This window comes from Motacilla alba, chromosome 29 (genome assembly GCF_015832195.1).
Source record: "Motacilla alba alba isolate MOTALB_02 chromosome 29, Motacilla_alba_V1.0_pri, whole genome shotgun sequence".
Lineage (NCBI taxonomy): Eukaryota > Metazoa > Chordata > Aves > Passeriformes > Motacillidae > Motacilla > Motacilla alba.
In genome coordinates, this window is record NC_052044.1 from 1,968,024 (window position 1) to 1,990,125 (window position 22,102).

Consider the following 22,102-nt stretch of genomic DNA (forward strand, 5'->3'; position numbering starts at 1 on the left):
CCCCGCTGGGCAGGGGGAGGGAAAAAAACCCATTTTCTGTCCGGCCGTAATTCCTGCCTGTCAGCCCCGCCAGCAGCCGCATTCCAGCGCCGCACGCCCGCCCGAAACCCCCTGCCCAAAAGCACTCCCTTCCCAAAATCATTTCCTTGCCAAAATCATCCCCTTCCAAAATCATCCCCATTCCAAAACAATCCCCTTCCCAAATCATACCCTGCCCAAAATCCCCTTCCCAAAGCAATCCCCCTCCCAAAATCCCCTTCCCAGAACCTCCTGCCCAAAATCCCCTTCCCAAAACCATTCCCTTTCCAAAACCATTCCCTTCCCAAAATCATTCCCTGCCCAAAATCCCTTCCCAAAGCAATCCCCTCGTCCCTTCCCGCGCAGCCCGAGCCCCGGGCCGTCCCCTCCCGTCCCCCGGCAGCAGGACCCGATCCCGCCCGGTTTTGCCCCATTTTCCTGCGGGAGCGGCGAGCGCGGCCCCGCTCCGGCTGCTGCCAGCGGCAGCTGGGGCGAGCAGGCCCCGTTTTCCTTTTATTTTGTTTTTTTTTTGAGGGATTCTGGAAGAGCAGCAGGAGGGGAGGGAGGGCTTTGGAATCGTTTTTTCCTTTGCATTTTTTAAGATTTGTTTTTTGAGGGGCGTCTCTGGTGGAGTTCATTTTAAAGTGAGGAAAAGGGGGAGACAAAGGGGTGGGAAATGAGGGTTTTGCTCCTTTTTTTTTTTTTGTTTTTTTTTTTGGTGGTTTCACCCCAAACCGTCCAAGCTGGAGGCCCGGGCCAAGGAACGCTGCCCAAAGCTCCAACACTTAATGGATTCAGGGAGAAAAAGGACGGGAAAAGGACAAAAGGAGCCCGGGCAGAGGCGGATCCGCAGCCCCGGAGCCTCCTGGAGGTTCTCCCTCGCCAGGGAGCTCCCTTGGCCCGATTCCCGCGGGATTAACCCCAAAGCCAAAGCCCAGCCCGAAGCCTCCGCGTCACCGTGCCGGGGCTCTCAGCGCCGCCAATTAACGCTCACGCGCTGCCAATTAAGGCTTGCGCAAGGCGATGAAATCAGAGCCCGAACCCCAAATCCCCGCGCTCATTGCCCGCCCCGACGGGCCGGGCCGGGCTGGGCTGTTAATCCCGGCCTCTGGGATTCGGCTTTTCCCTTTTTTTGGGGTTTTGGAGCCCCGCTCCGGTTCTGCCGGGCAGGGGCACGGGGAGAGCTGGAAAAGATTGATCGCGGCTCACGGAGAGCGGCCCCGGGCTCGGGAACCGAGCGCTGCTGATGCACCGGGGCTTTGTTATCTCGGGGCAGCGCTTATCGCTGAGCCCTGTCAGGAGCCTTATCAGCGATCCTTGTCACCGATCCTTGTCACCGATCCTTGTCACTGATCCTTATCATTGATCCTTATCAGCGATCCTTATCATTGATCCTTATCACCGATCCTTATCACTGATCCTTATCACTGATCCTTGTCATTGATCCTTGTCACCGATCCTTGTCACTGATCCTTGTCACTGATCCTTATCATTGATCCTTATCAGCGATCCTTGTCACTGATCCTTGTCACCGATCCTTGTCACCGATCCTTGTCACTGATCCTTATCATTGATCCTTATCAGCGATCCTTGTCATTGATCCTTGTCATTGATCCTTGTCACCGATCCTTGTCACTGATCCTTATCACTGATCCTTGTCATTGATCCTTGTCACCGATCCTTATCACTGAGCCTTGTCAGGATCTTTATCGGCGATCCTTGTCACTGATCCTTATCATTTATCCTTATCACTGATCCTTATCAGCGATCCTTGTCAGGATCTTTGTCACTGAACCTTATCCCCGAGCCTTATCATTGATCCTTGTCATTGATCCTTGTCACTGAGCCTTATCGCTGATCCTTATCAGCGATCCTTGTCACTGAACCTTATCAGCGAGCCCACGCTCAGTTGGATCCCCTTGGGGCTCGGTTTCATCCTTTCAAGGCTGGGTTTTACTCCCTTAAAGCTCGGTTTTACCCTTCAGGGCCTGGTTTTCGGGCCTCCCCGAACCCCAAATCCCTCCCCAAACCCCAAATCCCTCCCCAAACCCCAAACCCCTCAGACCCCAAACCCCTCAGATCCCGAACCCCTCAGGCCCCAAACTCCTCAGACCCCAAATCCCTCCCCAAACCCGAAACCCCTCCCCAAATCACAAACCCCTCGGACCCCAAACCCCTCAGACCCCAAACCCCTCCCTAAATCACAAATCCCACCCCAAACCCCAAACCCCTCAGACCCCAAACCCCTCCCTAAATCACAAATCCCACCCCAAACCCCAAACCCCTCAGACCCCAAATCCCTCCCCAAACCCCTCCCCAAACTCCAGACCCTCAGTCCCAGCCCCTGCCCGCCCTGCCCCGCATTTTGGGCCGTTCCGTGCCGTTCGGGGCCGTTCCGAGCCGTTCAGAGCCGTTCCGGGCCGTTCCGAGCCGTTCAGAGCCGTTCCGGGCCGTTCGGGGCCGTTCGGGGCCGTTCGGGGCCGTTCCGGGCCGTTCCGAGCCGTTCCGAGCCGTTCAGAGCCGTTCCGGGCCGTTCGGGGCCGTTCCGGGCCGTTCGGGGCCGTTCCGGGCCGTTCCGAGCCGTTCGGGGCCGTTCCGGGCCGTTCCGAGCCATTCCAGGCCGTTCCGAGCCGTTCCGGGCCGTTCCGGGCCGTTCCGTGCCGTTCGGGGCCGTTCCGCTGCAGCCGCGGCCGCCGCTCGGCGCTGCCATCGCGCCCCCTAGCGCCCGCGCCGCGCCTTGCAGCCGAACCCTTCCGAACCTTGCCGAACTCTGCCGAATTCTGCCGAACTCTGCCGAACTCTGCCGAACTCTGCCGAACTCTGCCGAACCCTGCCAAAATCCCTCAAACATCCCATAAAAATCCCTCAAAATCCCACCAAATCCTACAAAAAATCCCACAAAATTCCATAAAAACCCCTAAAAATCCCGCAAAAATCTCACAAAAATCCCTCAAGTGATCATAAAAATCCCTCAAAATCGCCTAAAAATCGCACCAAATGCCATGAAAACCCCACAAAATCCCTTTAAATCCCTCGAAATCCCACAAAAATCCCTCAGAATATCATAAAAATCCCTCAAAATCCCTTAAAATCCCTCAAAATCCCACAAAAATCATAAAATGCGGGATCAGGGAGGGGAAAGCCCCCCGCCGAGCAGGGATGGGGCAAGGGGAATTTTAAAATTTGTCCCTCGGGATTTGGGGTTTCAGGGCGGGAAATGAGGGATTTCCACCCAAAACTGCGCCCGAGGGGCCGGGGGGCTCCTGGGGCCACCGAGAGCGGAGACTGGGCCACCAAAAGGGACAATTTCCCCCAAAAAATGAGAATTTCCCCCCCAAAAAAGGCAAATTGCCCTCCCCAAAAGTGAGAGTTTGCCCCCAAAAACGTGAATTTCCCCCAAAAGGACACCCCAGCGAGTGGAGGCCGAGCCCACGCCAGGAGTGACCCCAAAAAGGGGCAGAAAATGGGGCAAAAGCCCAGGAGTTGGGGCAAAAACCCAGGAATTGGGGCAAAAACCCGGGAACTGGGGCAAAAGCCCGGGATTTGGGGCAGAACTCCGGGATTTGGGGCAGAACTCCGGGATTTGGGGCAGAAGCACCCGGAGCAGCGCAGGGAGCCACGGGGATTTCAGAGCAGGGAAAAAAAGAGGGGGAAAATGGGATTTTTTTCCCCATTTCTTTTGAATTTTATGGATTTTTTTTGCAGCCGGCAGCGCCGGCTCCTCCCGGGAGGAATCAATAACGGGATGGAACCTGCGGGAAGGAACATTTCCTGACCTTTTCAAAGACAATTAAAACCCCGCTGGAAACGGGGATTTTCAGGAGAAAAAGCCGAGTTCCGCATGGGAAAAACCGAGAAAAAATCAGATTTTTTTTTAATTGTAATTTTTTCCCTTTCCCAGCCGCAGCAGCGCCGCTTTTGGGGGGAGCAAGCGGGGTTTGGGGGCGGCTGCACCTGCTGGGGGAGGCAGAATTCTCCCCCGGCGGTTTTGAGGCAATAAAAGGGGATTTTGGGGTGGGAGATTCTGCCCGGCAGTTTATGGAGCCTCTCTGCGGTGCTCATTACCAGCGCGCCGCTGCTTGGGGCTTGTTTGCGCTGGGATTTTTTTATTTTATCATTGGCTTTTACGACTCTTTTTTTTTTTTATTTTTATTTTTTTTTCTTTTCTTTCCGAGGTAGAACCGAAAAATAAAATTAAAAAAAAAAAAAAGAGGGGGGGGAATAAAAAGGGGAAAAAAAAAATCCCATCCGCAGCCCCCCCGCGCCTGGAGGGATGGAAATAAAATAGGGAACAATTTGTCAGTTACAGCGGGAAATAAAAATGATGGATGGCAGGGCCAGGGCCCGGCTCGGCGGAGGCTTCACCTCCTGCGCCCGGCAGCGGGAGGAGGAGGAGGGGAAGCGCGATTTTGGGGGGAAATCGGGGTTTGGGGGGAGGGAAATTGGGGTTTCGGGGGGATATTCGGGGTTTCGGGGGAATAGCTGCGATTTAGGGGGGGAAATTGGGATTTTGGGGGGTTAGCTGGGATTTTGGGGGGAAATTTGAATTTTGGGGGGATTTTGGGGTTTGAGGGGTGGGAAGGTGTTTGGGGTTTTGGGGGGAAGGGAGGGAGGGAGGAAGGAAGGGAGGAAGGGAGGAAGGAAGGAAGGAAGGAAGGAAGGAAGGAAGGAAGGAAGGAAGGAAGGAAGGAAGGAAGGAAGGAAGGAAGGAAGGAAGGAAGGAAGGAAGGAAGGAAAGAAAAGAAAAGGGGAAAAATGGGGGAAAGGAGAGGGGGAAAATGTGGGGGGAAAGCGGAAAAAAAAAGAGAAAAAAAGAAAAATAAAAGGGAAAAATGTGGGGGGGAAAGGGGAAAAATGGGGGGAAAATGGGAAAAAAATGGGGAAAAAAAGGGATTTCTGCCTCCCGGGGCCGGGCTCCCTCTCGTCGCCCTTGGCCGGTGTCCCCCCGCCGGGCTCTCCCCCCGCGCTCTCGGGGTTTCTCGGTGCAGGCCAATGCCCCGCCGGGCCCCGCCGGGCTCCGCTCCCGCTGCCACGGAAACCGCCCCGGCCGCGCCCCCCCTGCCCTGCCCCGGGCACCGGCGACCAACGGGGCGCGGCGACACCGGGGGACAGCGGGGGACACCGGGGGACAGCACCGCAACGCGGGGCAGCGGGGGAAACGGGGGGTTTGGGGACACTGGAGGGATTTGAGGACATTGGGGGGGTTTGGGGACATTGGGGACATTGGGGGGGTTTGGGGACATTGGGGGGTTTGGGGGGATTCGGGGTTTGGGGACAGTGGTGGGGGGGGTTGGGGGCAGAGCTGGGGCTGCGGTTGTCCCCTCGTGTCCCCTCCCCCCCGCAGCCGCGCCGGTTTAATGGGCTGGAATGGGAACAAAAATGAATAAAAATGAATAAAAATGAATAAAAATGAATAAAAATGGAGCCTCGGATGGGATCCTGCTGTGGAATTCGGGATCGGGAATCGGGGATTGGGGACTGGGGATCTGGGGCTGAGAATTGGGAATTGAGGATTGGCAATTGGGGGTTGGGAACTGGGGATTGGGAATTGGGAACCAGGGATTGGGAATTCGGGGCTGGGGATTGGGAATCGGAAATGGGGAATTGGGAATCAGGGATTGGGAATTGGGAATTTAGGATTGGGAATTCGGGGCTGGGAACCGGGAATGGGGAATTGGGAATCAGGGATTGGGAATCGGCTTTGGGGCCGCAGGACGGGGCCGGCGCTGCCAGCAGCGCTCCCCCCGATCCCAAACCCCCGAAATTCTCCCAAACCCCCGCGCCCACCCCGGGAATCGTGTCCCCTCCCGGCGCTGATGTCGCCCGTGTCCCCGGGGCTCACGGGGACCCCGCGGTGCCGGGGAGGGCCGGGGTTTGGGGTCCCCCCCGCCGGAGCCGGAGCCCCCCCAGTCGCGGCTCCTCGTCATTGATTTCCCGCTAATGGCCGTTAATTATCGCCCTGCTTTAATTAATGGCCCTGACGGCAGCAGCGCCGCCAGAGAGCCGCGGCTGGCAGTGGCAGTGTCCCCAACGGGGGGGACAGCACGGGGCGGGGGGGTGGCAGTGTCCCCAAGGGGGGGTGACAGCACCGGGGGGGTGACACAGGACAGCGGGGTGGCAGTGTCCCCAAGGGGGGGTGACAGCACAGGGGGTTGGCAGTGTCCCCAAGGCGGGGGGGGCGGGGACAGTGTCCCCAAGGGGGGGGGGGGGTGACAGAACCTGGGGGGTGGCAGTGTCCCCAAGGTGGGGGAGACACGCCATTGTGGGGGGGGCCATAGTCCTGGCAGGGGACACTGCAGCCGGGAGGGGGACACAGCACCTGGAGATGACACTGCGCCCTCCCTGCAGCCCCGGGGGCACGGTGGGGGCACGGTGGGGACACGGTGGGGACACGGTGGGGGCACGGTGGGGACACTCGCGGTGTCACACGCGCACAGGTGTCCCCCCCGTGTCGCTCCCGCCCCAGGTGCGCACACCTGCGCTCCCCCGTTTTCCCGCCAGAGGGCGCGCGCGCTTTCGCCCCGCCCACCCCCGCCCAGGCCCCGCCCCCCGCGCCGCTCCGAGTCCTCCCGTCCGGCAGGGGGCGCCGCGCGCGGCCGCAGCCCCTCCCCCGGCGCGCGCGCGCACACGGAGCGGCCGCGACCTGCCCGGCGGAGCCCGGTGAGAGCGGGGGACGGAGCGGGGGGACACCGAGAGCCCGGGGACACCGAGAGCCCCGGGACACCGAGAGCCCCCCAGGCTGGGCCCGAGAGCCCGGCGGCCTCGGGAGCTGCGCTCCGCCGCCGCGGGGGACACCTGCAGCAGCGCCTCCGTCCCTGTCCCCAAAGTGCCGCTGCCGGGAGGGGCCACCTGGGTGACAGCGACGCGCCCTGCCCCTCCCGTGTGTGCCCGTGTCCCACTCGTGCCCCCTGCGTGCCACTGTGTCCCCTCAGCCCTGTCCCATCCGTGTCCCCTGTGTCCCACTCGTATCACTCTGCCATGTCCCCCTGTGTCCCCTCACCGGTTTCCCCTCGGCCGTGTCCCACCCGTGTCCCCTCAGCCACGTCCCCTGTGTCCCCTCAGCCGTGTCCCTCGGCCGTGTCCCCGTGTCCCTCCGTCCTCGCCATGCTCACCTGCTCCAAGTTCATCTCGGCCCCTGCTCTTGTGAGTAGTGCCAGCCCCTGTGCCCTGTCCCCTGTCCCCGTGCCCTGTCCCCTGTCCCCTGTGCCCTGTGCCCTGTCCCCTGTGGTCCCCTGTCCCGCAGGCCGGGCTGGGGGTGCCGTGTGGCCCTCGGGGACACTCTGGGCGGGTTGCAAGGGGGGCGGTGACAGGGCTCGGTGACACAGCCGCGGGTCACCGCTCACCTGGAGGGGACAGCGCTGGCAGTGCCACCGGGCTGGGCTGGGTCGGGCTGGGCTCTCGGTGTCCCCTGGCACGGGGGACAAGGACGGCCCCTCTGCCGGTGCCGCTGTCCCGGGGACACCCCGAGAGTGGCTGGGGGTGGCAGCGGTGGCCCTGGGGGGCTCTGGGGGAGCCCAGGGTGGTGTCCCCCCAGTGTCCCCCGGTGTCCCCAGGTGAGCTGGGTGTGTGCCCCGCAGGTGAGGAGGGGCCCGCGGGCTCTGCTGGGCCAGCCCCTGGCGCTGAGCGGCCCCGAGGCGCGGCCGGAGCAGGTAACGCACCTGGGCTGGGCGGGGCTGGGCAGTGACCGTGTCCCCATGTCCCCAGGGGTCAGTGTCCCGGGGTCAGTGTCCCGGGCAGTGACCGTGTCCCCATGTCCCCAGGGGTCAGTGTCCTGGGGTCAGTGTCCATGTCCCCAGGGGTCAGTGTCCCTGGGGTCAGTGTCCTGGGGTCAGTGTCCCGGGGTCAGTGTCCCGGGCTGTGACCAAGCCCCAGGGGACACCGAGGTGGCCCCAGCCAGCCCGTCCCCGCCCCCAGGTGCGGCCGGGCGCCCCCCGGGCCCTGGGGACGGGCGCTGCCCTCCGGGACATCGACACGGCCGCCAAGTTCATCGGGGCCGGGGCCGCCACCGTGGGGGTGGCCGGGTCCGGGGCGGGCATCGGCACCGTGTTCGGGAGCCTCATCATCGGCTACGCCAGGTGGGCTGGGCAGGGACAGGGGACAGGGGACAGGGGGAACAGGGGACAGGGGGGACAGGAGGGACAGGGGGTCTGGGAGGGGACGGGGGTGGCAGGGGACTGTGGGGGACAGGAGCACAGGGGGGACAGGGGTGAACAGTGACTCAGGGGATGGGGGCCTTTGGGGGGCCAGGGCGTCCGGGGGTACCGGTGACTTGGGGGGGACAGGGGGCTGTGAAGGGACAAGGGGCTCCAGGGGGACAGGGGGCTCTGGGAGGGGACGGGGACCGAGGTGGCCGTGTCCCCGACCCCGCTCCCGTAGGAACCCGTCGCTGAAGCAGCAGCTCTTCTCCTACGCCATCCTGGGCTTCGCCCTGTCCGAGGCCATGGGGCTCTTCTGCCTCATGGTGGCCTTCCTCATCCTCTTCGCCATGTGACCGGCGCGGTGACAGCCACGGACGGGCAATAAAGACGGTTCGGTGACAGTCTGGGCTGCTCGTGTCTCCTTGGTGGCCCTGGCTGGTGTCACCTGTCTGCAGCTGGGTCTGTGCCCGCAGCATCACCCCGGGGAGGTGGCGGGGTCCCCTCTGGGCGGAGTCCCCCAAGGGGACGGGGACATCGCTGATGCCCGGGAGCTCCTGGGTGCCACCCTGCTGCCACCCTGCTGCCACTCTGGCTGCCACCCTGCTGCCACCGCCATCTGTCCCTGCGGGACACCGGGGCCGGGAGGGGCTGCGGGGCTGGCCGGGGCCGGAGCGGGGAGCAGGGTGTGACCGGGGTGTGACCGGGGTGTGACCGGGGTGTGACTGCTGTGGTACGGGGGACAGTGCCAGCCGTGTCCTGGCTTTGGGGTGTGCCAGAGGCCCGGGCCCGGCCGTGCCCGGGACTGGGGGCGTGCCTGTGAGCCGGCGGTGTCCCGGGCTGTCCCGGGCTGTCCCGGGGCTGTTCCAGGGCTGTCCCGGGCTGTCCCGGGGGTGTCCCGAGGCTGTCCCGGGCTGTCCCGAGGCTGTCCCGGGGCTCTCCCGGGCTGTCCCGGGCTGTCCCGAGGCTGTCCCGGGCTGTCCCGGGGGTGTCCCGGGCTGTCCCGAGGCTGTCCCGGGCTGTCCTGGGCTGTCCGGGCTGTCCCGAGGCTGTCCCGGGTGTGTCCCGGGTGTGTCCCGGGCTGTCCCGCGGGTGTCCCGGGCTGTCCCGAGGCTGTCCCGGGCTGTCCCGCGGGTGTCCCGGGCTGTCCCGAGGCTGTCCCGAGGCTGTCCCGGGCTGTTCTGGGCTGTCCGGGCTGTCCCGAGGCTGTTCCGGGTGTGTCCCGGGGGTGTCCCAGGCTGTCCCAGGCTGTCCCGGGGGTGTCCCGGGGCTGTCCCGGGCTGTCCCGAGGCTGTCCCGGGCTGTCCCGGGGCTGTCCCGTGGCTGTCCCGGGCTGTCCCGAGGCTGTCCCGGGTGTGTCCCGGGCTGTCCCCCGTTGTCCCCTCTCCGCACGTGTCGCGGTCCCCGCGGGGCCTCCCGGGCGGGGCCTATCGCTGACCACGCCCACTGTGTATGGGAGCCACGCCTCTTCGCCGTTGCGGCCCCGCCCCCGGAGGGTCCCATTGGCCGCCGCGCCGTTAGCTCCCCACGGGTCTCGCGAGAGCCTGGCGCGCGGGGCGGGGGGGGCGGCGGGAGCCCCAGCGCGAGCGGCGCCAGCGCGAGGACCCGGCCCGGCTCCCTCAGGTAACGGCGGCGCCGGCGCGGCGGGAGCGGGGCCGCCCCGAACGGTTCCGCGGCGGCGGCGGCGGCGGGGCGGCTCCGGGGGGGCGGCGGGAGCCCCGGCCGGCCCCTCCCCCCACAACTCTCCCCGAGTTTTCGTGCGGCGGCGGCTCCGCCCGCCCCGCCCCCGCGCTGAGTGACAGCGCGCCCCGGCCAATCGCGTCGCACGCAGCCCCTGAGCGGCGGGCGCGGCGGCCAATGGCGCGCGAGGGGGGCGCCGCTATGCCGCCAAGCCCCGCCCCGGGGCGGGGCCGAGGGGCAGCGAGGGGCCCGGGCGGTGCCGGGGGAGCCCCGAATGGGGAGGGGGCTGTGAGGGGCTGAGGGGAGCCCCGAATGGGGAGGGGGCTGTGAGGGGCACAGGGGAGCCCCGAATGGGGAGGGGGCTGTGAGGGGCACAGGGGAGCCCCGGATTGGGGAGGGGGCTGTGAGGGGCACAGGGGAGCCCCGAATGGTGATGTGGAAGGGCTGTCGGGGGATCCAGGGGGATGCGGGGATCCCTCCTCCCAGGGATGGGGAGGGGCTGTCGGGGGATCCAGGGGGGATCCAGGGGGATGCGGGGATCCCTCCTCCCAGGGGTGGGGAGGGGCTGTCGGGGGATCCAGGGGGATCCGGTGGGATCTGGGGATCCCTCCTCCCAGGGGTGGGCAGGGGCTGCAGGAGCCCCTGGGCAGCGCTGGGGGAGCTGGGGGTGGGTGCCTGGCCCGGCCCTGGGGAAGGCAGCAGCAGAAGGGGCACGCATCAGCAGCTGGAGTTGAGGGAGTTTGTTCTCCGTCAGGAATTGAGGGCTGGGCTGGGGGCTGGCGGCAGCGGGGCTCACCTGCACCGCACCTTCCCGGGCAGGTGGGATCCGCGCTGGGGAGGCAGGGAGTGCCTGGCTCAGGAGCTGTCCCCTCTGTCCCTGTCCCTCTGGGCATTCCGGGTTATCCGTGTGGACTGCAGGAATTCCCGTTTATCCCCGTGGGGTGCTCCAGCTCTGGGCAGGATGCTTCCCGAGGAGCTGTCCCTTACACAGCTCTGGGGAGAGCCTGGCTGGGCCGGGGGGTTCTGTGGTGGGGGTCTCTCAGCAGAGCCAGGAGCAGCTGCAGTGTCCAGGGTGGGCACAGGGGCTCGGAGCAGCGGCTCCTTGGGGCAGGGTCCCACCTCTGCTCCCTCACGGGGCTCGTTTCAGCCCCGGGGCCAAGCCCTGCTCCGGTTCCACCCCAGGAGGGCTCAGCGCCGCTCAGGAAAGGGTTTTGGTCCTGCTGCTGTGGCTCCGCTGGGGTTTCAGTGGGCAGTCGCTCTCCCAAAGGCCTGCCTGCTTTGGGAACCCAAAACCGGCCCTTTTCCTGTGGAAGAGTTCTTGGTTTTGGGTGCCCTGGTGATCCTGAGCTGTGGGACACCCTGGCGAGCCCCAGGGGTTGTGTCCACCGGGGATTTCAGCCTTTCCCAGGATTTGTCTGTGTTTTCCTGGCTGTGCAGCAGAGCCAGGCTCTCTCGGAGCAGGAAAAGGCTGCGCACAAATTTGGGAATGCCAGCCCTCCCTCTCGAGATTCCTCTTTCGCCCTGCCCGGGGCTCGTCTCTGACGTGCGTTTCTGTTTTATTTCTGCTTTCTCGAGGTTCCTTATTCCCCAGGGCTGTCCCGTTTCCCAGCAGCTCCCTGTGGTGCGTTGGGGTTCAGCTGCAGGTGCCAGGCGCTGCCAGAGGCGCTGAGCCCACCTGGGCAGGTGCAGGAGTTCTCCCTGCTCGGGGCAGGTCTGGCAGTCCGTGGGATCCCTGGAGAGACACGGCCAAGTCAAGGATGTGGCTAAAACTCAATTCCAGCCCCTGATTCATGTCTTTATTCCCCTTTCTTCCAAAATCCCCGTGAGCCGGGCCGGAGGGTGGAACCCAGGGGAGTTTGGGATGGGAATCCCCCTGGCATTGGGAAATGGGGAACTTGGAGAGAGGAAGCCCCAGCGGGGTGGGGTCCAGCTGAGCTTTAGTGCCCCTCCTGAGGAGGGGAACGGCCTGGAGAGTAACCCTGGGAGCTGCTGGCAGCATCCCGGGCGAGGCAGCCGGGACTGGAAGGGCTGGGGCTGAAGGGCTGGGGCTGCTCCGGGCTGGGGCTGCTCCAGGCTGGGGCTCCCCGGGCCAGGCCCCGTGCCCACGGCGTGGTTCCGTGTGCCAGGGAAGGAGCTCTGCCTTGCCTTTGGCTTTGGACTCGTTTTCTGCCGCGTCCCACGTGATGCTGCTGCGCCTCTGTTTGGATTTATTTATCCTCCGACTTTCTTCAGGCCTTCTTTTTCTTTCCCTTCTTTTTTTTCCCCTTCTTTTTTTCTCTTCTGCTTTTTTTCTATTCTCATTCCTGGCATTAGGAATCGAGGCCAGATTTCCCAAACTGCTCTTCCCCCCTCCTTCAGCGCCGAGCTGTGCTGCAGCCAGGGAGGAAAGGTTGGAGTGCTGAGGAATTCCCAAGGGATGCTCCCCTTCCCTGGGCTTATCCCTCACCTTTCCTTTGTTTTCCCTGTTTTTTTGGCATCTCCCAGTTCCCAAAACCTGCCAGGACCTCTTTAGGGTGCTGGTGCTCCATCCCATAAAGCTCCACTTGGGGTTCTGAGAACTCCTGTGGGGGAATGGGGGCTTTGCTGCCCACCAGAGCACAGCTCGAGCCATGGCTGCAGCACCTGGCCTTTCTGCAGACCTCTTCTGCAAACCCTTTTGCCTGGAGCATTTCTCCATCCCCTCGGATTTTTAGGGCTCATGCATCAGTGGCACCCTAAAAGCCTCCGAAAGCTGAATAAAGGGAAGCGCCCGGGTGGGATGGGATAATAACAGGCGGGACAGAACGTTTGTATGTCACTGTGGGGGCTCCGTTATTTGGGTTCGTGGGCAGGGTTTTTATCGAGGTGCTCGTTCTCACCCCAGGCTCTCCCACTCCTCGCAGCCCTGACTTTGCTCTTCCCTTCACACCATCCACACACGTCGGCAGGGAAAATATGTTCCAGCTCAGCTCGGGGCTCTCATGCCTCGTTTGCAGCAGCTTTCATTGAAACAAGGGCTCTGAAGTGGTGAAATAATTTCAGGAAATGGGACTCCAGTTTCTGGGTCACTCAGGCATTTCCGAGGTAAAATACTGCGCTCTGCGAGGCCGCCGCGGCTTTGGTGTAATTACCGGGCCGGGTGAGGAGCAGCGGCTCTCGAGGCCTTCCCTTCCTCCCGTAAAGCTGAATTATTTCCCTGCGCTGCCGTAGATCTCGGCAGTGCCGAGATGGATCGCCCCGGCGCCGAGGCCACCCCGGATCCTGCCTGGGAAATCGCTGCTCAGGGAGGAAAGGTTTTCCTGGAGCAATTTGGGCTGCGGGGCCGTGCTTTGTGCCGGGGTCAGGCACAGGTCATGCCCTGGGGGCAGCCTAGGCTCCGGGTCTGGTGGCTCCAGGAGCTCTGGAGGTGGCTCGGAGCTCTGGAGGCTGCCACGAGCTCCTCGGGGATGCTCAGAGCTCCCAGGGACCACTCGGAGCTCCTGGAGTCTGCTCCGGCCTCAGGGACTTCCCTGCGGCTCCGAAGGTCCCAGAGCCACCAGCTGCCACCAGCAGGGCCCAGACGCTCCCGAATCCCTGTCCAGGCGCTCTGGCTGAGGCCGGGGTCAGTGTCTGGCTGTGCTTTGCGGTGACAGGACGGTGACAGTGCCCCTGTCCCTTCCCAGAGCTCCTGGGGTTGCTCTGCAGCCCCTCTGCTCCTGGAGAGCCCCGGGACCCACGGTGGGCTCACCTGAGGGCCAGGTGAGAGCCCCTGACAGGAACGGGGCACCCCAAGGCTGCTCTAGGGCGCTTCCCAGCAAGAAATGAGGCTTTGCACATCTCTGGCACCCTGGGGCGATGAGGTTTTTGGGGATCCTCTCGGAGCCCGAACACCCAGAAAGGCGCAGCCCGAGGGAGCTGCTGGGACTTGGCTGAGGCTTCTGGTTAAACACCCTGTGGCTGGGGGGGATTTGTTTCCAGCGAATTCCCTGCCAATATTCCAGTTTATACAGTTGGGTTTGCTTTGCTTTGTCAAGCCCACGAAGCGTGAGGGTGTTGTGCCTCCAGAGCAGGTTTTATAGCCCGGGCTCTTGGCCTCCTTTCCTACACGACAATTTTAAGCTCTCGCAGCTTTTTGGTTGCAAAGCAAACACTCTCCCTCCTTCCCTCACACCCCAAAATAACTTGAAAGTCGGAGTTTGGGCCCAAGAGCCGCCCGGGGGGGGCCTCTCCCTGTAAAACTGAAAGTCTTTCGCAATTTCCATGGGTGGATCCGGGCGGGGAGAGCTCCGGGCACCCCGAGGGGCAGGAGCAGCGCTGGGAGCAGCCCCAGCCCGGTGTGGGCAGCTCCAGACAGCTCTGGGGGACAGGAGCAGCACCTGGAGCAGCCCCAGCCCGGGGTGTGCAGGTCGTTCTGGGGGGCTGGAGCAGTCCCTGGAGCAGCTCAGTGTGTACAAATCGTTCTGGGGGGCCGGAGCAGCCCTGGGAGCAGCCCCAGCCTGGTGTGTGCAGATCGTTCTGGGGGGCTGGAGCAGCCCTGGGAGCAGCCCCAGCCCGGTGCCAACAGCTCCAGCTCACCCCGAGGTCCCACGGCAGCAGGGATGAGGTGCCAGCCTGGCTCCACAAAGCAGGTGGGACCCCACTCCCGCTTTTCCCTTGGTTTTTGAAGGAACAGCTCGAGCTGTTGGTTGTTCCCTCGCGTGAGGGGGATCATGGCGCTCACAGTCACCCCCAGGCTGGCACCCGGAGGGCACAGCGAGCCCTGGCCAGGACGGGGCTGTGTCCCTGCCCTCTCAGGGTGGCCCTGCTGACCCCAGCCCATCCGAGGCTCGGGAAGCTCAGGGCTGGCCACGACTGCCCTCAGGAAAACCACGGGAGCCTTTTCTGGCCGGCCTCAGAGCACTCTGCTTCCTTCCTCGAGTTTTCAGGGGAAACCTCGGAGGTTCTGGACAGCCTGGGGACAGCCTGGGGGGCACAGCCTGGGGGGCACAGCCTGGGGACAGTCTTGGGGCACAGCCTGGGGGACAGCTCAGGGGCACAGCCTGGGGACATCCTGGGGACATCCTGGGGGGCACAGCCTGGGGGACAGCCCAGGGGCACAGCTTCCTTCTCCCGGGCTGGAAATGGCAGTCAGGCTGCCTCCCCTCCCTGCTGCTCCCCCAGAGCGATTCGGGGGCTGGCACTGGGGGTTTGTGTGTTCTCCTGGAAGCCAGAGGCTGCTCCAGCCATCAATAATGATCTCGTTTATTGTGGCTCTCCCTGCTCTCCCCCTGCCCGTGCTCGGGGCTGGGCCGGTGCCTGGAGCGCCGTTTGTGTTTGAATGGGTTTGTTTGTGCTCCTGGCACGGCTCCCGGGCTGGCAGGGCCGCCCAGAGGAGCTGGGCTGGCCTGGCCAGGAGTTAACCCCACGGAGCTGGGCTGGCACTCGCTGGGCTCAGAGTTAACCCCACGGAGCTGGGCTCAGAATTAACCCCTCGGAGCTGGGCTGGCACTCGCTGGGCTCTGAGAATCAACCCCATAATGGGGTTTTATGCCCAAACTGCCCCAAAAAGCACGCAGCCTTTGTGCCAGCTCGTTCTGTCCCCCTCCATCGCTGCTCTCCTGCTCTCCACACCAGCTCAGGGCACGGGCTGAGCCCAGGCGGGAGCTCCTGAGGGTGGGCTGAGGGAGCCAGGGGAGCCCTGCCTGCCCCCTGCCCCGCTCCAGGAGCTCCTGAGGACGGGCTGAGGGAGCCAGGGGAGCCCTGCCTGCCCCCTGCCCCTTCCCTGGACACAGCCCCTCTCTCCTGCAGCTCCCCCTGGCCCAGCCTGTGCCAGCAGACGGGTTTTGTGCCTCTTCAGGCCGAGCCTATTTTTAGGAGGTGGCTCTCGCAGCCTTGCTGGTTTTGCTTCGTGGTTGGTGCGGCCCTCAGCTTTAATTTTGTGGTCACATTAATGTGAAGTTTGTCCTCATGGTTTACGGGCATAACCCAGAATTGTGGTGGTGCTGGTAGGGGAGAGAGTGATCCCAGCTGGAAAAGGGATCCCTGCTGGAGGGGGATCTGTTATTGAAAGGATCTGTCCTGGAAAGGGATCTGTTCTGGAGAGGAATCTCCAGGATAAAGCATTTGCTTTATCACAGCTTTGTGAAATCCTGCTGTAAAAATATCCTAAAATGTCCTGGAGAGGGATCCCTGCTGGCACAGAGCAGTGTCTGCATCCCCACGAGTGTTTTTCGGGGCCTGCAGTATTCCCAGTGCAATTCCCAGTGCACTTCCAGTACAGTTCCAGTACAGTTCCCAGTGCATTCCTGCCCACCCTGCAGTGCCCAGATGCGAGTGTCGGGCACCAGCATTCCTGCAGCGCAGTCACGTGCCAGGACAACAATAGAACCTTATTTTTAGAGCATTTCCCAGCTCTGTGCCCAGCATTCAGCAGGGCTGAGGTCCAGGGAGTTCCTTCCGCCTTCACGCTGAGGTTTAAGGGAAAGGTGATTTTTGTTGTTTTGTGGTGTTTCCCTGGGGATTTGAGGTGCTGCAGAAACCCAAGTGGTTTGCAGTGAGGGAGCAGCTGGCCACGGCGGCGTGGGACACCCCAGGGACGAGGGGCCAGCTGCTCCTGACTTTGGCAAGCCAGAAGAGACTCAGATTGCCAAATCCTGGCTCCCAGCCTCAGCTCCTTCTCCAACACAGCTGGAGCAGCTTCCCCATCCCAGGACGAGTGAGGGCAGGCCGGGTGGGATGGCTGTGGCGACAGAGCCAAGGCCAGCCCAGCTCTGGGTGTGACCCTGTGCCACCGGGCTGTCCCCACCCACGCACCCCGCTCCCGTGCAGGGCCCAGGGGCGTGGGGAGCACCTTGGAGGGAGAGCGGAGCCCGGGGGCTTTGGGGAGGTGGCATTTCCAGCCAGCCCAGGTGATCCGTGTGGGTCAGCAGGGCAGGGATCCCAGCCCGGCCTGGCTCGGGTGAAAATCCCCCTGGAGCTCCCCCAGAGCCATCTGCGTGTGCCTTTCCCCCTTCCCAAAGCATGCCAAGCCCATCCCGGCAGTGACATGCCAGCCCGGGGCTGCTGCCAGCACCCAATCAGCTCCTGCCTCGGCCTCTTCCTCCGGACAGGATTTATGGAGGGAATTTATCCCGGCTAAACGTGACATAAATCTGAGCACACGCGTGCGCATCCCGCGCGCTGCGCAGCCCAGAGCGCCTGGAGCCTGCTTTGGGAATGGGGGGATCAGCTGGATCCTGCTTTGGGAACGGGGGGATCCTCCTGGGGCAGCTGGATCCTGCTTTGGGAATGAGGGGAACAGCTGGATCCTGCTTTGGGAACGGGGGGATTCTCCTGACACAGCCAGGAGTGGCTGGATCCATCCAGAGTTCCGGTGTCACCTCAGGGCCTGGGTGGCATTTGTCCTTGCTGCTGTCCCCTGCTCTGCCACCTCCTGTGTCGCTTTTGGGATTTCTGGGGCCGTTCCTGCTGTTTGGGTGCCTTTGTTCCCCCTGGGCCGGGCAGGGCTTTGGCTGCCAGCCCGTGCCGCTGGTGACAGGGACATCTATCCCCATTCCTGTCGGTGACAGGGACATCTATCCCCATTCCTGTCAGTGACAGGGACATTTATCCCCATTGCTGTTTGCACAGCCCCCGGAGTTTGGCTCCATAAATCCAGCCCCAAACGCAGCCCCAGCCTCGTGCTCTGTGGGATCACGGCTCCTCTCATCAGCCTCTGGGCCTCGCTGCCGTGGCTGGGGGGAGGATTCGCCTCCTGCGGCAGAAAATCACCGGTTCTGTTCATTTCAGCAGCTCATTGATTCCTCTCCCGGGGAGCAGAAGCTCCTGCTGCTCTCCCTGCCACATTCTTGGAGCTCTTTCTCACACAGCTCCTAAAAATACCAACCCTCGGGGCTGCAGTGCGAGCCCTTCTCCCCGGCATTCCAGCCCCGCTCGGAGCAGGAGGCGCCGGGAGCCCCCCGGAGCAGCCCCCCGAGGGGACAGCACTTGCTTTATCACATTTGTGAAATGCTGCTGTGACAGTGTCAGTGCGGGGACGAGGCGGCCGTTGCTTCTCCAGTTTGAGACTGGGGGGGAGGGTTTTACTTTATTTACTCTTATTTTTTATTAATGAGAACAGCTTCACTTGTAGCATAATAGGAGTGAGTGTTTTGTTATCCTTGGCTGTAATCCGTGATAAACTGCCCCTGCCATCAGCCTTGTAGTTTACCCACTGGGGAGCCCGATTATTGCCTTGTAAAACGGAGCACCACTCCTATAATCCCTTAATTAATTAAATGACAAATTTTAGTTCTCTCCCATTGAAAATATAACCGGTGCAGAGAGAGGCCGTGGATTTATTGGATGGCTGCTCGCTCGCACTTTGTTTTCTGTGGATTGCCACTGTCCCTGCTGATTTGTTTGTGTGGGGGGGATTCCTGGGCTGGTCCAGGGCTGGCTCTGAGGATCCCCGGGGGTCCCAGGACATTCCCTGAGCCCCAAAACACCGAGGGGGGATGAGCGGGGCCGTGCTGGGGGCGTTGTGCTGCTGCCCCTCTGCAGGGCTGCGCATTGTCCCCACCCCAGGAGGTGACACCGAGCTGCAGGAGGTGACACCTCTGGGTGACGCTGGAGCCACGGAAGCTCCCCCACCTTTCCAGGTTCCCTTGCAGCTGTAAAAACCCCCCAGTCCCTCCCAAATCCTAAACCTGGGCTGGGATGATTCCACCGCAGCAGAGGGGCAGCTCCTGCGGGTGCTCTGGGGAGTTTGGGGGCTGTTTAAGGATTTCTCTCCCTTCTCTGCTCCCCAGGCTGCTGCAGGATGGGTGACGACAGGCCCTTCGTGTGCAGCGCCCCGGGCTGCGGACAGGTACGGCCTGCGCCGGCTGGGGCTGCTCGGGGGGCTTGGGCGGCTTTGGGGTTTGGTTTAATGGGATTTTGGCTGCTTTGGCTTTGGGGTTGGGGTTTGGTCTCATGGGATTTTGGCTGCTTTGGCTTTGGGGTTGGGGTTTGGTCTCATGGGATTTTGGCTGCTTTGGCTTTGGGGTGTAATGGGATTTTGGCTGCTTTGGCGTTGGGATTGAATGGGATTTTGGTTTAACAGGACTGTGGCGGGTCTGTCCCCAAATCAGAGCGCTCTGAGCTGCTTTTCCAGGGGATCCTGGGGGAAGAGCAGCCCCCGGGATCTGCGGGGTGCAGACCCTGGCTGGGAGCTGCCAGCAGAACCCGCCCGGGCCGGGGCTGGCTCCTGTGCCACGGCCTGCCCTGGGCTGTGCCCCCGCTCTGCTCCCAGGGGATAAACCCACGGCCCTCCAGGGCCAGGAGGCTCCGAGTTCCTCCTCTGGAGCAGCTGGGAATGTGACAGGTGACGGGAGATGGTCCCCAAAATGCTATTTTGGGATGGGCTTCTTCCCGTGCCCCGCGGGAATTCCTCCTCCCTGGAGCTGCTGCGGAGCTTCCTGGGATCAGAGAGGTGGGGGAGGCTCATCCTCCTGCGGCCTCACCTCCCCATCCCCTTTTCCTCCCATTTCCAGGGAGAACGCTGCTCCCATCCCCTTTTCCTCCTGTTTCCAGGGAGAACGTCCCAAAGCTGAGCTCGGGGGCTCCCTGGCACTTGGTACTGGGAGGAACTGGGGGATGATGGAATTGCTGCTGGGGCTGGTTTAGTGGGATCTGCTGGACACTGGGGGATCGTGGAACTCCTGCTGGTTTAAAAACACATATTTAGGGTGTCCCAGCTTTCTGGTCATTGTGGCACGACCCTCACCCAGATCCTTCCCTCCCCCCTTGCAGGTGAACTTCCTCTTTTCTTTTTTTTTTTTCTTTTCTTTTTTTTCTTTTTTTTTTTTTTTTGGGAGGCTGCTTTTTATCTGAAACTTCTTTGCCTGTGAAATTGTGCAGGCCATTTATAAAATGTATTAGCTGTGTTTGAGCACTTAATGGTGTGAGCCCTTCAATCACACAGCCCTAAAATCGGCTTCAAACAAGCAATTAAGGCAAACAACAATGTATTTAAATTTAATCTCCCACAATCTCCCACAAATGACATATAAAGGTGGCTGCTTCCTCCTCTGGCTGTTCCAGCCTGCTGCTTATGGGTAATTCCGACAATTCCTCATGTTAATATGGAAATGCTGGAATCCTGGTAATTCCGAGCGGGGTGATTCATGGGGATCCAGCCTGACCTCGCGCCTGCTTTTCCCAGAACGTCCTTCAGAGCAGGGCAGGGCTGGCATGGGATGGGGATCCAAGGCTGGCGTGGGCATCCAGGGCTGGCATGGGGATCCAAGGCTGGCGTGGGGATCCAGGGCTGGCATGGGATGGGGATCCAGGGCTGGCTTGGGATGGGGATCCGGGGCTGGCCTGGGCATCCAGGGCTGGCGTGGGATGGGGATCCAGGGTTGGCATGGCGTGGGGATCCAGGGCTGGCGTGGGATGGGGATCCGGGGCTGGCATGGCGTGGGGATCTGGGGCTGGCATGGCGTGGGGATCTGGGGCTGGCATGGCGTGGGATGGAATGGGGGATCCAGGGCAGGGCCAGCAGGGATGGGATAGGGGAATGTCCTGGGGTCACTGTGATTTGTCTCAGCAACTGCTTCCGTCCCTCTGTAGCTGACACCAGCCCCATCTTTTATGCCCTAAACCCCTTTTCCCTCCTTTTCCCTCCTTTTTCCTCCTTATTTCCTCATTTATCTCCTCCTTTTCCCCTCCTTTCCCTGTTTCCATGCAGGAAGAGCTGCTGAGGGCAGCGAGGAGGGCACCCGAAATAGGCGAGCAGCCCGGCTGCGTGTGCCGGGGGTGCAGCGGGCTGTAAACATGTTTGGGGTTGCCAGGGCTGCCGGGGGTGTTATTTTGGGATCCTCCCAGCTCTGTGTCCAGCTGCCTCGCAGCAAGCTGCAGATCCCAGCCCAGGTCGGGTGTCCGGAGCCTCCCCGCAGGGACAGGTGGAGAATTCCCCACTCCCCGAGCTGGGAACGGGGCTGTTCCTGCCCCGGGGAGGGCAGGGGGAGCTGGAGCAGCCCCTGCCCCCAGAATGGCCCTGGGAGGCACAGGGGGAGCCTGGAGCCAGGATTGCCTGGAGAAATCCAGCGGGTGCTGTCACCCCCAAAGCTCTCAGTGCTGGGTGCTGCTGATCACCCCAAAGCTCTGGGTGCTGGGTGCTGCTGATCACCCCAAAGCTCTCAGTGCTGGGTGCTGCTGATCACCCCAAAGCTCTCAATTCTGGGTGCTGCTGATCTCCCCAGAGCTCTCAATTCTGGGTGCTGGGTGCTGCTGATCACCCAAAGCTCTCAGTTCCGGGTGCTGGGTGCTGCTGATCACCCAAAGGTCTCAATTCTGGGTGCTGGGTGCTGCTGATCACCCAAAGCTCTCAATTCCGGGTGCTGGGTGCTGCTGATCTCCCCAGAGCTCTCAGTTCCGGGTGCTGGGTGCTGCTGATCACCCAAAGCTCTCAGTTCCGGGTGCTGGGTGCTGCTGATCACCCCAGAGCTGTCAGTTCCAGCCACTCTGGGGGCTGAGAGCTCGGACTGGGGTGTTGCTCAGCTTTGGGCAGGGGGCACCTCGTTCATTTGGGAATGAAACCTTCAGGTTTGGGGGGATTGGGAATGAAACCTTGAGGTTAGGGTGAATTTGGGCACTGCTGTTGGAACTGGGAGCTGTTCCCAAGCTCTGTGCAGTGGGACAGCTCCACCTCATTAATTAGGAAATTAAACCTTCGGCTGGCTCATTAAGGCACCCAGCGCACAGCTCTGGAGCTGGGGGGGTTCCTGGCTGCCTCAGGGGTCTCCGGGAGGTTTCCCCACGTCTGGCTCCGTCTCCCCCCTGGGAAAACGGCCCCAAAGCCCCCCAGGGACCAGCAGAGCCACCCTGGGGTGCTCCAGGCTCTCCTGGGCATCCTTGGGGAGGAATTTCCCCGTTAATGACCCTGTTTGGCCACTCCTGCTGCCCAGGGCAGCGCCAGGGCTGCAGTATTGAATACACTGAATACACTGAATACACTGAATACACTGAATATACTGAATACACTGAATATACTGGATATACTGAATGTATCGAATATATTGAATGTATTGAATATACTGAATATACTGAGCAGGGAGCACGGCTTCCCCAGCCCTGCCCTCCGCAGCGTTTCCCTTTACAGGGCACACAAATCATCCCTCCAGCCCTCCTTCCAGAGCTCCAGTTATCCAGGCCATTTCCTCAGACAATCGTTTGCTTTTTAAACCCCCCCTTAATTTACCAATTTATTCCCCTAAACCCTTGCTCAGAGGTGCTGCTTTGTGCGGCGTCCAGAAACGCCGAGCCCAGAACTTTTCACGAGGCCAGAAAATGATTTTTTTTCCCCTCTCTTT

At 62.1% G+C, this 22,102-nt stretch overlaps 2 protein-coding genes across 4 annotated transcripts in view; both read left to right on the top strand.

The window, feature by feature from the left end:
- The first annotated feature begins 6,609 nt into the window (after positions 1 to 6,609).
- Positions 6,610 to 8,560, top strand: ATP5MC2 (ATP synthase membrane subunit c locus 2). The gene is made up of 5 exons (XM_038164217.1): positions 6,610 to 6,678; positions 7,081 to 7,161; positions 7,596 to 7,667; positions 7,933 to 8,093; positions 8,395 to 8,560. The coding sequence occupies exons 2-5, from the start codon at positions 7,123 to 7,125 to the stop codon at positions 8,507 to 8,509; spliced, it is 387 nt and encodes a 128-aa protein (XP_038020145.1). The 5' UTR covers positions 6,610 to 6,678; positions 7,081 to 7,122; the 3' UTR covers positions 8,510 to 8,560.
- A 1,154-nt stretch (positions 8,561 to 9,714) lies between these two features.
- LOC119712757 (cyclic AMP-dependent transcription factor ATF-7) overlaps positions 9,715 to 22,102 on the top strand; it is a 49,509-nt gene continuing 37,121 nt past the window's right edge. For all 3 annotated transcript variants that reach the window (XM_038164375.1, XM_038164374.1, XM_038164371.1), the window contains exons 1-2: positions 9,715 to 9,776; positions 18,560 to 18,618. In XM_038164375.1, the coding sequence (XP_038020303.1) occupies positions 18,571 to 18,618 (48 nt within the window). In that variant the 5' untranslated portion in view covers positions 9,715 to 9,776; positions 18,560 to 18,570. The remainder of the gene's footprint in view (positions 9,777 to 18,559; positions 18,619 to 22,102) is intronic.

What these genes read in the sequence shown, in the direction of transcription:
- ATP5MC2 (XM_038164217.1), top strand. Translation starts at nt 7,123, where the DNA reads ATGCTCACCTGCTCCAAGTTCATCTCGGCCCCTGCTCTT. An exon ending in CCGAGGCGCGGCCGGAGCAG is followed by an intron (nt 7,668 to 7,932) that starts GTAACGCACCTG and finishes CCCCGCCCCCAG; the next exon opens with GTGCGGCCGGGCGCCCCCCG. An exon ending in CTCATCATCGGCTACGCCAG is followed by an intron (nt 8,094 to 8,394) that starts GTGGGCTGGGCA and finishes CCGCTCCCGTAG; the next exon opens with GAACCCGTCGCTGAAGCAGC.